The 12,297-nt window shown below is 57.7% G+C and overlaps 3 protein-coding genes across 3 annotated transcripts; all 3 read left to right on the top strand.

The window, feature by feature from the left end:
• Positions 1 to 204: 204 nt before the first annotated feature.
• On the top strand, positions 205 to 2,271 carry ACO1O0_003493 (kinase-like domain-containing protein; the record flags this gene model as incomplete). The annotated part of the gene is made up of 2 exons (XM_083192946.1): positions 205 to 1,648; positions 1,709 to 2,271. The coding sequence occupies 2 exons, from the start codon at positions 205 to 207 to the stop codon at positions 2,269 to 2,271; spliced, it is 2,007 nt and encodes a 668-aa protein (XP_083052003.1).
• Positions 2,272 to 6,951: 4,680 nt separating this feature from the next.
• ACO1O0_003492 (Clr5 domain-containing protein) lies at positions 6,952 to 10,093 on the top strand (the record flags this gene model as incomplete). The annotated part of the gene is made up of 6 exons (XM_083192945.1): positions 6,952 to 7,119; positions 7,171 to 8,010; positions 8,087 to 8,278; positions 8,317 to 8,532; positions 8,584 to 8,768; positions 8,824 to 10,093. 6 exons carry the CDS (start codon positions 6,952 to 6,954, stop codon positions 10,091 to 10,093), a joined length of 2,871 nt encoding a protein of 956 aa, XP_083052002.1.
• Positions 10,094 to 10,767: 674 nt separating this feature from the next.
• Positions 10,768 to 12,251, top strand: ACO1O0_003491 (S-adenosyl-L-methionine-dependent methyltransferase; the record flags this gene model as incomplete). Its single annotated transcript, XM_083192944.1, has 3 exons — positions 10,768 to 10,823; positions 10,937 to 11,180; positions 11,256 to 12,251. 3 exons carry the CDS (start codon positions 10,768 to 10,770, stop codon positions 12,249 to 12,251), a joined length of 1,296 nt encoding a protein of 431 aa, XP_083052001.1.
• Between the last annotated feature and the right edge of the window lie 46 nt (positions 12,252 to 12,297).

Genomic DNA, 12,297 nt, shown 5'->3' with positions numbered 1-12,297 from the left:
CCACCTCCAAGCTATAATCTTACGACCAACCATCGTGACTCCCTGGCCTCACCGGCATCAGTCGTCGCTCTCCCCGCCACCACGTTCTTACGGCAGCCTCTTTCCCTGTGCATTGAGACGTGCCGACCCCCACTAGGCCTGTCTGCTCTACCTGCGGGCAGCCACGCTCCGGCCCCGTCATACGCGCATCTACCTCTGTCAACAATGACCAATTCTCCCACTTCCCGATCGAATCCCTTGACCCAGCAACATGACTATTTCGCCGACAGCCTCTCCTCCCAGCCGGTAGTTGATTGCGCTGGGCAACTCACCCAACAGCCCGAGTCTATTCAATTCCAGTCTAACACCATCGCTCCATCCCCCCCCCCTCAGACGCCCTCGCATCCCATGTCATCGTCGAGGGATTCTTCCTCCTCCGCTCTGCGCATATCAACCGACGTTGACTCAGCCTTCGCCACACCCCGACGGAACGGCTCTCTACACGGAAACTCGGGCCTCTCAAGTCGTAGCTCCGGCCCCCTGAACCACAAGGCCTCCACCGGCAACCTCCAAGTCACCAGGACCCCGAGCTTTAAGAAGGCCCTCGGCCAGGCGCTTGGCGGCACCGCCAGCGGTGCCAGCAGCGTTATTGCTAGTCCCATAATCTCTGCCATGGGCGAAATGACGCCACTGCCTAGCCCGCTGCTGGCGGCAGACTCACCAGGACCCTGGAAGAAGCTAATATCCGGCACGCCCCCAAAGTACAGAGATAGGCTGGGCAGCCTGGGCGAAGATGCCGTTCCCGAACCCAGTCAGGCCGGTTCATCTCTCGATCCCTCGTCGGCGGCAGAGCCCAGACGCAAGACGTATGGCTCGATGGAATCTCGAGATCCCAACCCTCCACTGTTGACCTCGCACGACCAACAGCCACGCCATCACACCAGAAATCGCAGCGCGAGTGAGTATGCGCCCGACCCTCTCGCCATACCTAAGCGCCATATCACCGTGTCCGGTTCCCATGCGAAGCCAGAGTCCGCAAAAGCTCAGGAGCCTCACATCCGGAGGGAAGTAAACTTCGCCGAGCAGCGCGGCCTCACACCTACCGTCTCGAAGCCTCCAACCCCGCCGCCTAGCGAATCCTCCAAGGACTCAACCGACAGCTCCAGCAGACCCAAGGACCAGGGTATAGAACTCTATGAGGCCCGCGACAGACATGATGGCAAGAAGCGCCGGTGGAGGTCCTTGCGGTGTCTGGGACAGGGCACCTTTAGCCAGGTCATGCTGGCCACCAGTCAGATCATCCCCAGTGACGACGAGTCAGCCGAGAACCCCCCTGAACGCAAGACGCTGGTTGCTGTCAAGATCTGCGAGCATGGCCCTCTTGGAGGTGCAAGCGAGGAGCGCGTCGAGATGAGCCTCAAGCGTGAGCTTGAGATCCTGCAGGATATACACCACCCATCACTCGTAGACCTCAAGGCCTTTAGCATCGAACCCACGAGGGCTATCCTAGTCTTGACATACTCCCCCGGCGGCGACCTGTTCGATGTGGCTACGGAGCACCGTGCCCTCCTTACTCCTCCACTTATGAGGAGGGTTTTTGGCGAGCTTGTCGGCGCGGTAAGATATCTCCACGACCAGCGTATTGTCCACCGCGACATCAAGCTTGAGAGTACGTTCCCATAGCCTCTTACTCATCTGTCCAAACAAGCTATTCTAACCCGATCCTCAGATGTCCTCGTCAACCTCACCGCTGATGAGCTGGCTGACACCTCCACTGACTGGACCACCTACCCCAACTCCATCATTACGCTCACGGACCTCGGCCTCTCACGCCGTATCACCGGCGACGAGAAGCTTGAAACCCGCTGCGGTTCTGACGACTACGCCGCCCCGGAGGTCATTATGGGCCAGCCGTACGACGGCCGCGCCACCGACGCCTGGTCCCTCGGCGTCCTTCTCTATGCCCTGCTCGAGGCGCGCCTCCCCTTTGACCCTCATCCGGGCATGTCGGATGCGCATCGCATGCGCAGCCGTACAAGCCACCGCATCGCGCGCGTGGAGTGGCGCTGGGTCGAGTACGCGGGCGACGACGGAGACCACGAAGGTAACGAAGCGCGCTTCAAGGAGAAGGGTCTCGAGGGCGCAATGCACGTAACCGAGGGCCTACTCAAGCGCGCGCGGAGTCGTTGGACTATTGACCGCGTTGCTGCGGAGCCGTGGGTTGCGGGTGCCGTCAACGTCGACGGCGGACTCAAGTTCTGGGAGGAGCAGGAGGGGCAGGAAGTGTCCTGATGACGATAAACGATATTTAGTATGGGCCGTATGGACGGATGGATGATGGATGGGTGGTGCTCAACGCCGACCACAGGAGCGTATTATTAACAATAGGAATCCGAAACGGGGAGTAATGGGTGCTCAAAGGGGAAAGACTACAATCCGGCGTTTGAACTTCAAAAGGGGGTGGCATTCTTCTTATTCTTTTTACTCCTTCTTCTTTTTATTCCTTCTTCTTTTTACTCCTTCTTCCTCTTCTTCTTCATCTTCTTCTCTCTCTTTTTTTTTTTTTTTTATATACTCTTCTCTCGGTTCTCCATATGAGAGATGTCTGTTTCACCGGGATGAGGGATTGCATCCCCCTCTCCCCCTTTTCTCCATGTACTTTTACACCACCACGTCCTACAATTACCTTCACCTTCTGGCGAGCATCTCTCGTAGGGTTCGTTTTTTTTGACGTCACGTACGAGTATGAGAGAATGAACAAGCTACCTTTGTAATTTTTTTTTTTGGTTGTTCTTGTCGGAAGGCATCTTCAGGCAGCCCCCAATTTGGATCTCTCGGCTCAATAGAGGTTATAGAAATAGAAGCATCGCTTGGCATGCATCATTCCCGCCCTGGCGTGCCGTGCCGCGTATATTAACGCTTTTTGTGACGTCGGTAGTTCCAAGACAGATCGCCATGAATCTCGGTTGAGCCGTCGGTTGCGAGTCGAGACCCAAGAGATTGTCGTGGCGAGCGAGCGCCTTGGTGTCAGACTCGCAGGAGTGGCTGGTGCCTGGAGGCCGATCATGGCTTTGAGGAGAAAAAAAAACGTGTCTTGTGCCCCATGATCGCCAACGGGATCCAACGTTGCAAAGTTGTCTCGGTCGCGGCGCACGGACAGCCACTTTAGAACGGCGATAGCATTCCAGTCTCTCAACTTCACCGTTCGGTGCTTCCGTGCCTCGGCCCGCAACAACAGAACTGAGAGACCCAATAGGGGACAGTCTCCTGGAGCTTCGACAATTCTCAGAGATGATATTCGCTTTCTCGAGTGCTGAACTGCGACCGTGTCTCGGGTGACGCTCTTGATTGAGTCGCCAAGTCGATATATCTGATACTCTGTCGTCGTGAGAGTCACCAAAATGCTTGGCGCAGAGCTTCCAGGAAACCTATGGTAGAAATCATAATACAGTTAGCTGGAATGCGGTCCGGGCCTGTCGTCAGCGCTGCTCCTCTGCGCCCGGGGCGACCCATGCGGCGTTCGTATCGCCGTGGTAATCTTGTTGGAGACGCCGAGACATGAACGCTGCAAACATGGATAAGAAACTTCAATTGCGCCAAAAATGGATTGGCCCGGCAATATTTTTCCTAGGCTGACTTTGTCGGGGGTTGAGTCCGGCGTATGTCGTGGTTTTGGCTCCGAGGGCGCTGTGAAACGGTCCGCGTGGAAGGCTCGTGGAGAAGAGTGACCCGGGGTCCAAGATCCAAAATCGGTGGCAGCGGGCAGAGGCAGCGGGTTGGTTCTCGGCCATCGCCGAGCTGCGACCCATCAGCGTGATGGGGCACATGGAAGCAGCAGAGAGGCAGCAGAAGCGCGAAAACTCCCCCCCCACGCGCGCGGTGGGTTCCCAGCCAACGGCCATTGTAGCGCGTGCGCAGGGACGAGGATTCGACATGGCTCCCGCAGATGGCGTCTGCAAGAGAAGCTTGCCCGATGTGTTTCATGCTCGCGATAGAGGAGCTGACCCCCAAGACGGTATTGACTGCGCTCGAATCAGACGGGGTCGAAGCGCCGCTTCCGCAGCCACAGGTTCGCTCAGGGCGTCGCACGATTTCTACCTAGCGAGAGGGGAGATCAACAGCAGGGACGGAGAGCCTCTTCAGCTCTAGTCTGACTGTTCACTGCCTGAAATTACGTAGCAGGCGCGCTGACATATTATCGCGTGAAGTCGGCGGCTGTGGAAATCCCGTTGTTACACATTCCTTGCAGCCAGTTGCAGCGTAGCGTCGATGCTGGAATATTTCTGGAATTGCCAGGAGGGAAACGGGGGTGGGGGGACGAGACACGACGTCGCAGACTCGCATTGTGCATCGGTCACCTCTGACCGATGGGACAGGCCAAAAGCAGCCAGCCATGATTGATGCATTACTCCATACGAGTGCCAGACTCGTTTCTTCGAAGTTCGCAGCGAGTTGCTACGGTGCCTAGATCTGTGGAGGGATGGATCGAGGGGCACCGGTACGCGGAACCTCCGCGGTCATGTTTCATGTGAATCCTATTAGTATGTATTAATCTGATTTGACATCATGGTAATTCCTGGTCAGGGAGCCGGCGACCCAAAATGGATAAATCCGGGGCATCGTGAGGCCCAACGAGGGCTGTGCCACTGTACTCCTCCTGTGTCGTTGGCCTCGATTCTACGGAGTACTCGTAGAAAAGAACACGATTCGAGACCTGGTGATGCAAGGCAGGGTCCCCAAGGCACCTTCCCACCTTCTCTTTCGGGTGCTGGGGTGCTGGACTCCACCAATCAATGGCAGTGACCGGCCGGGCTTGTGAGAGACGCCTCGCCTGGTGAGTTTGGGAATGGGGAATGATTGATGCCCTTGACGCGTAATTGGCACCACTGCCAGTATTAACGAATTCGTGTGTCAATGTGAATCTCGTGCATAGCTGAAATGCAAGCGAAAGGGTCATGGAATCAAGTACCCAAGGGCCGGCTATTTACCTTACGAATTGCTCGTTTTGTAGGCTGTCCAGATAGCTGGAAGTACATGGTATTATGGTAATACAGGACCATGTCGCCTCGCTCTCTGTCACGCGATACAATCGCATGAAGGCCAGACCGTTCCCGTTCCCATAAGCAGCAAATTTTCAAAATAACATCACCACCTACATTGTACCTGGTCAATGCATTTGACCCGTCTCGGGCGTGCCCGCCAAATCTAGGTACTAACTAATTAGCGGTCGGTCAGGATCCGTAGGTAATAGTCTGTCTCCTGGGTCCATAGCTCGTTCTCGCTGCCTCTGTGTCTCTCACTGTCGCTCTCGGCAGCTCAAGGCCCCCGGGGGGGTGGGACAGACGCTCGTCACCGCTCAGCCCAGCACATTCCTCTTGCGGATATCGCTAGGCCTTGTATGCATCTCGTTGGGCGGTTGGTGCTTGGGGGACCAGCATCACCAGACTTGGGACGTGATGCCGGGCAGGGACGGCATTGGAGATGCAACCCATCGGACGCTATTCGAGTCGTAATATGTAGCCGTCTGCTGGGGCTTCCAGAAGGACAGAGGCATGTCCTTGTCATCTTGACCTTATCTCTGGTCGCACTTGCTTTGAGCGCGTGCTCTGGGGAGGTTGTCCCTGAGAGCCGGATCCGGGTGTGGACTCGGTTGCCGCATTGGGAACCGTTCGCGGCAGGAACTTTTGCTGGCGCCCTCCTGGTTGGCCTTGGCGGGCAAGTGCCACGCTGCCAGCGCCCCAAGGCCGCCTGTCCAGTGGTCCGCGCCTGCCTGCAGCCCACTCTCCTCACTATGAGGTAGGTGCTCAGGCCCTCCTCAGGCCTCCTCAGGTCTCCTCACGCTGCCTCCTCACCCCCAAAACCCCGACCGTCACCCAACTGCTGCTGGTGGCATTTCGCACATTCCCAGGCATTCCCATGATCCCATCTGCCCCGAGTGCCTGCGCGACAGACAAGAGAGGGGCGCCCCATCGCCAACCGTCCTATCACGGCGCTGTCCCTGTCACCCAAGTCTGGGGAACGATAACGAAACTGTTGTGCGTCTTGTCTCGTCTCGTCTCTCATCACAGCCCTGCTAGCGACGCTGCCGGCCCTCGCGCTCGCTACTCAATCTGCAAAGCCGCCGCCAGTCTTGCTGGGCACTGTGGTCCTGGGCTCCATTCAAGTCTCCAGATCTCCAGGTTTCCAAGTCTCGTCGCCCCGACACCCTCCTCCCACAGCCCTCGTTGCATGCATGTCGACTCGAGTTCTGTCCAGCGTCCAGCGTCCAGCGTCCAGCGTCCAGCGTCCAGCGTCCAGCGTCCAGCGCCCCCCTCGGCTATTGGCTCCCCTGGCACTCAGCAGCGCCAGCACCCTGAAAAATAACGTCTTACTGCGACTTCGTATCTTCGTCGCCGGCGCCTTTCCCGTCCCTCCCACTTCCGCTCCGCGTCCCTCGCTCTCATTCCCTCACCGTCCCTCTCTCCCTCTCTCCCTCTCTCGCACGCGGGTTTTCTACCAAACCAGACCTCTGCCTCGCCACGAGACCCAGAGGTTCTGAACCCCTGTGCTTGCGACATTTCTTCGACGTCTTGAACCGGTTGTCCTCGCTCTCTTGACGACACTCGCCACCGAGTGTGTCATTGCGACTCGAGAGCCTGCTCGCTGACTACTCCATCCGGTCGTCGACTCCTCGCCGCCGCCGAGCACTCGTCCATCCCTGACGATCATGGGCACTTTCGTGGCCTGACCATTCGTTATTTCTGCCATCGTCTGTCGTTGGCCTCTCTCTCTCACTCTCTGCCTGTTCCCGTGGTGGTAGAGCAGAGCACCTGGAGCGCAGCCCTCCCAGCTCACCACGAGTAATGACTAGGCCGCACGCAGACGACCGAGCTCGACTCGCCTCTCCCTCGTTTGAACCGACGTACCCCAGCCAGACGGGCACTTCTGTCGTGCTCGCTCTGTCGGGCCCGGCGCTGAGGCGGACGGACCGCCATGTTTAATCAGCGCCAATGGGACGAATTGAACGCCTTCGCTGCTTCCTTTGCCCCCAGCACCCCCGGCAACAGCAACGCCCAGCCTCAGTCCCAGCTTCACCACGCGCAGCACCATCACCAGCAGGATCGTCAGTTCCAGCACCAGGGGGACGCCGGCAACCAGCACGTGCTTGATCAGCAGCATCATCATGCCCACCAGCATCATCAACAGCCGCAGTTCTTTGAGCATCAGCACCAGCAGCACCATCCACTTCAGCCTCAGCCCCCGACGCCGGCGCCTCAGCAGCATTTCCACCAGCAACAACCGCACCAGACCCTGCAGTATGGATTCTCGCCACAGCAGGAATGGCCTAGGTTCGACTTTGACCCATCGTCCCCGGCAGATGTCTCTCAACCTCTTCACCATCATGGTTCAACAAGTGATTTCGGTGCTGCGCCCTCCGGTGACATGGACTGGACGCCCGCAACGGATTTCGGCAACGGGTTTCCACAGGGCTTGGAGAGTGGCTTGCAGTCTGAGAATCGCTCTGTGGCCGCTGGTATCAAGGCGGAGCCTGGCAACTTGAACCACGGCAGCGGGGTCCAAGAAGAAACCGGAAGTGGTGGTGGTGTCGGGGGTATTGGACGTCTGATCGCTCAGTTCGAGAATAAGGATTACCAACCTCCCTTACCTCCACGGCCTGTGGACAATTCAACCGTGGACAACTCGGCTACGAGTCCCATTACCATCAACCACCAACAGCCATCCTCACACTTTGGACACTTCAACACCGCACCGCAGGGAAATTCCTTTGCTACCAACAACTTCGCCAGTCACTCGTTCGCAAGCAACCGCATAGCCACCCCGATTGACTCCCATTTCGGTTCATATGGCACTTCTCACAACGGCGTCGCCAGTCCGATCGCTACGAGTCCACACCCGGCATCTTTTGGAGGCTTCCGCGACGCCTCCTGTGTCACCAGTCCCAGTACTAATCAGATCAATGATCCCTTCGGGAGCATCGGCAATATCATGGCGAGTGATCAAATAGGGCATTCCATGACAACTGGTCCCATGGTAACATCGCCCGCCCCAACTACCCCCGGACACACAACCTCTGGCACACCGGGGTTTGCGATCTGGCGCCCACCAGGCCAAGAACAGGAACAGCACCACCAGCAGGCTCAGCAACCTCAACACCACCACCACCATCAGGCCTACCAGTTTCAACAAACGCAGCCAACGCAGCAGTACCAACCGCCCCAGCCACAACACCAACACACACATCAGCAGCATGGCCTCCAAAGCCCTGCGGCGGGGCCATCTAGTCATGCTACCAGTCCAGGTGGTTACTTCCGCCCTCCTCCCCCACCAACCCCGAAGCCAGCCATCAGTGCCGGCAACCAATTCATTCTCGAGCTCAACCCTGGCTCAAAGGCCAAGGCCAAGGCTCCAGTCAAACCTCCAAAGCCAAAGGGACCGAAACCCGACCTAGCCATCACGACCCCGTCGTTGTCGACACCATTCAGTCCAAGGATTAAGCAAGAGCCATCAACACCACAGCCCAACCCCGTCCCATCGGCTTCGGATAACGCCCTGGTAAGTATTACGCTTGGCCGCTTCCGCTCTTGCTCGTCTAACGAAGAACAGCAAACTCAGAATGGCGAGTCGTCTACATCCCGCCCGTCCATAATCAACCGACCGTCGCGTGAACAGGTCCCCGCCGAGGCTTGGGAAGGGTTCAAGGCCACAATCCGCGATCTGTATCTGGAGCAGAGGAAGCCACTCAAGGAAGTCATGTCCATCATGGCCGAGAAATACAACTTCCAGGCCACGTAAGTATTTCTACCACCGGCTGCCAGTATGATCAATGACTGACTGGTCTTCTAGTCCGAAGATGTACAAGACGCGATTCTCCCAGTGGGGGTTCGTGAAGAATAATACGGAAGACGAGGTGAAGAAGCTCTTGTCGATGAAGTTCCAGCGCGATGCCGAGGGCAAGGTCTCAGAATTCGTCCGGAACGGTAAAATTGTCAACCTGGGCACCTACTTGAAGCGGAAGGGGGTGACGGAATATGATCTGGTCGACTTCGAGCTTCCCGCCAATCTTCCCTCGCACATTCGATGCCGGACGCCGACTCCGCCGCCCGCCCCCGAGTATCTCAAGTCGCCTGATCTCATGCGCGCGCAAGAATTGGTCGTTGGGAACATGCGCAAGGCTTTCTTGCAGTGTCGGCAGTGGGAGCTGGAGACCGAGCGGCAAGTGGGCTGGCCATCGACCATGGTATGGGGTGCGCCGTCAAGTGAGATGTTGACAGAAGCCAACTTCTACTTTGAGGCTAGTGACGTGGACTCTGGCGGGCAGTGCCTCATGAACGCATTCAATCAGCTCGAGATCGACTTGAAGCAGCTATCGCCCCAGGCTATTCTCGAGGTGCTGCTGGGTATGGTTCGCCGCGATCCCGGTCTCATGACAGCGCTTTGCAAATACGTGGCTGCCTTCTCAACGACAAATTATGACCGGTCCCATCCGTTGCGTCAGATATTCACATGCCTATACGAGGTGCAGCAAAAGCATGGTGCCGCAACACTGTCGGAGCTCCTATGGGGAAGCATGCCGCTAATCGCTGAGGAGCTCGAGGCAATTTATGGCCGCCGTCATCCTTACGTTGCACGGACATGGGTTGATCTGGCTATTTTCTATGAACAGAAGAACACAGAGCGACTGGAGAAGCTGGCCCTCGAGCTCCGGGCCCAGTACCGACAGATGGAGCAAGGCCAAGGGAGCGAGTTGAGTGACCGCCTCGCGTTGCGATACGCAACTGCCCAGCTGTTCTATGCTGCCGATCCCGAATCCGACGCCACAAAGCAGACTGCCAATGACCTTTTGAAGGACATGAAGAAAGCCAAGCTGCTGTGCCGCGTACGCGACTCTCGACCGAACACTTATTGTTACCATTGCGGAGTAAAAAACGACCCATGGACCAAGCGGTGTCGCCGACGGTACGATTCGGTAGTTGAGTTAATGGAGAAGCATACGGACGTCAAGATTCTACCATACTTTGAAGAAGACTTCCACACGACACAGCATGAACCTGAGTCGCAGGGCACATGGTCAGCTATCATGAGCCACGGACCGAACAGATGGGGTTTCATTTAAGCGAGTTCCCAGGCCCTCATTCTGGAACATACTTGGGAGAAATGGATAAGGGGTTGAGCACCCGTACATTGGATACACTCACTAATATTTCCTTGACGTCGCGGAGGGGATACCAAGGAAAAGAGATGGAGAAGGAGAAGAAAGAAAAGCACACGAGCTACGAGAACATACGACGGCTAGATGAATCATGGCCGGCAAATCCACAGCTTTGGAGTTGATTCGTCTTTGTTCTCGAGGAGTTTTTTTTTTAAGCACAGTTCGGCGTTTTGGGAGCCTCTTGCATGCAGCGGACAATACGATGCCGGGAGCATCGCCATGTACATTACTATATATAGCCGACGAGCTTTGATCTGGCGTTGATTTAGTCGAGATTTGAGGAGTCGACGAGCGGTGGAGAAACGTGGATATATACCCGCTGGCGCACAAATATACCGCTATACCAACGAATATTTCATATTATCACCAGAAGAAGAAGAGCCATCGTACATAGTTCTGAATTATTGACAACCAGGTGGGAATTTTGGGGGGGGGGGGGGGGGGGGCATTGCCAGTCCACAGGGAGGACATTCACCGAGGTAACTCCGACAAGCGCATCCCCGAGTCCCCGAAGTCTCCATCCATGCTCCAACTTTTCTACTGAAGGCGGTAATAGCATCAACCACCAACGCGTCACCATGCGATCGCGAGCCTTCCAACTGCCACTACGGCGCCAGACCAACGTCGCATTGCGGTCAGCGCCCCAATGTCGCCACCTAACCACCTCTGACCGCACCGTCCAGGGCAAGCCAGCACCTTTGCTTCCCATCCCCAGCAAAGTCATGGAACGCTAACTCGGCATCCAAGAACAGAGTACGATGTCCTCCTCCTCAAGCAAAAAGCTGACGCGAGGGCGAAATGGCGCCTCACCCCGCCCCTCCGCAAAGGCAAGGGCAAGGTTAAGCTGCACCACGGCGCAAATGTCGACATGGACCAGCTCATCGGCCGACGCATGATGGATAAACTCAAGGATAGCTCTGGGCGCGACGTGGTCATCTACGAGCCAAGCATGGCTACTTACATTGTTCATGGAGAGAGACACGCCGTTCCGGTACGTGCCATCATCGGCGCCCCAGCAGGAGATTGGCATAGGAGGGGCTAATTCTGAGGATCTTGGGAATGCCAGATATACCCCCACGACGCAAGCACCATTGTTGCCATGATGGACTTGCACCCCGAACACCCCGGTGAGATCGAAGACGACGGCGAGCCCTTTGAGGTCTTCGAGGCCGGAACGGGAATGGGCAGCTTGACACTGCACATTGCGCGCGCCCTCCACGCCGGCAACCCAAGTTTGAGTAAGGAGCTCCGCGAGGCCATCCCCGCCGCCAAGATCCTGCCCATCAGGAAGCCCGACGCGTCGAGCGACACCGTTACCACGGCCACTCTCTCCCACCTCGACCTCCCGCCGCACCTCGTTGACGAGGCACAGGCCTACCCGTCCACGCGCCGCGCCATCCTCCACACCCTCGACCGCAAGGCCCTCCACTCCTTCACCGCCCACGGCCTCGTCCGCCGCTTCCGCCGTGGCATCTACCTCCCCACCATCGACTTCCACACCGGCTCCATTGATGCCTACCTCACCCCCCGTCTCGCCGACCGCGACGGCAAGCCCTTCCTCTCCCGCGCCGTCCTCGACCTCCCCGCCCCCGAGGAGAACGCCGCCCCGGTCGTCCGCGCCCTGCGGCCCAACGCCACCCTCATCGTCTTCAGCCCCAGCATCAGCCAGATCGCCGCCTTCGCCGCGTGGAGCGCCCGCGAGCGCCAGCCCCTGCGCCTGGATCGCACTGCCGAGCTGCCCACGTCGTCGTCGGCTGACTACGGCGTGCAGGAGTGCGAGGGCGGGCGCTCGTGGAACGTCAGCACCGTCGTGCCCAAGGATAGCGAGGATGGCCGCGTCGTGCAGATCATGAGGCCGCGGATGGGCGACAGGGTTGCTGGTGGCGGGTTCGTGGCTGTCTTCCGCAAGATTCCGGAGGATACGGAGCCGACCATTGGGAATGAGGAGGCCGCAGTGGAGGAGGCTGTCGCTGTGGAAGTTGACGAGGCGGCGGTGGAGGAGGCTGTTATTGCGGAAGTCGAGGAGGCTGAAAAGGATGGGAGCGAGGTCAAGACGCCGTGATGTGTGTACGTGCGCCTCCAAACAACAGCTTGTAAATTATGTGGTG

Source organism: Amphichorda felina, assembly GCF_050947745.1.
Source record: "Amphichorda felina strain 45539 chromosome Unknown scaffold_3, whole genome shotgun sequence".
NCBI classification, from domain to species: Eukaryota; Fungi; Ascomycota; class Sordariomycetes; order Hypocreales; family Bionectriaceae; genus Amphichorda; species Amphichorda felina.
The sequence above is the reverse complement of the archived record's forward strand: the minus strand, read 5'-3'. Positions and strand labels throughout refer to the sequence as shown.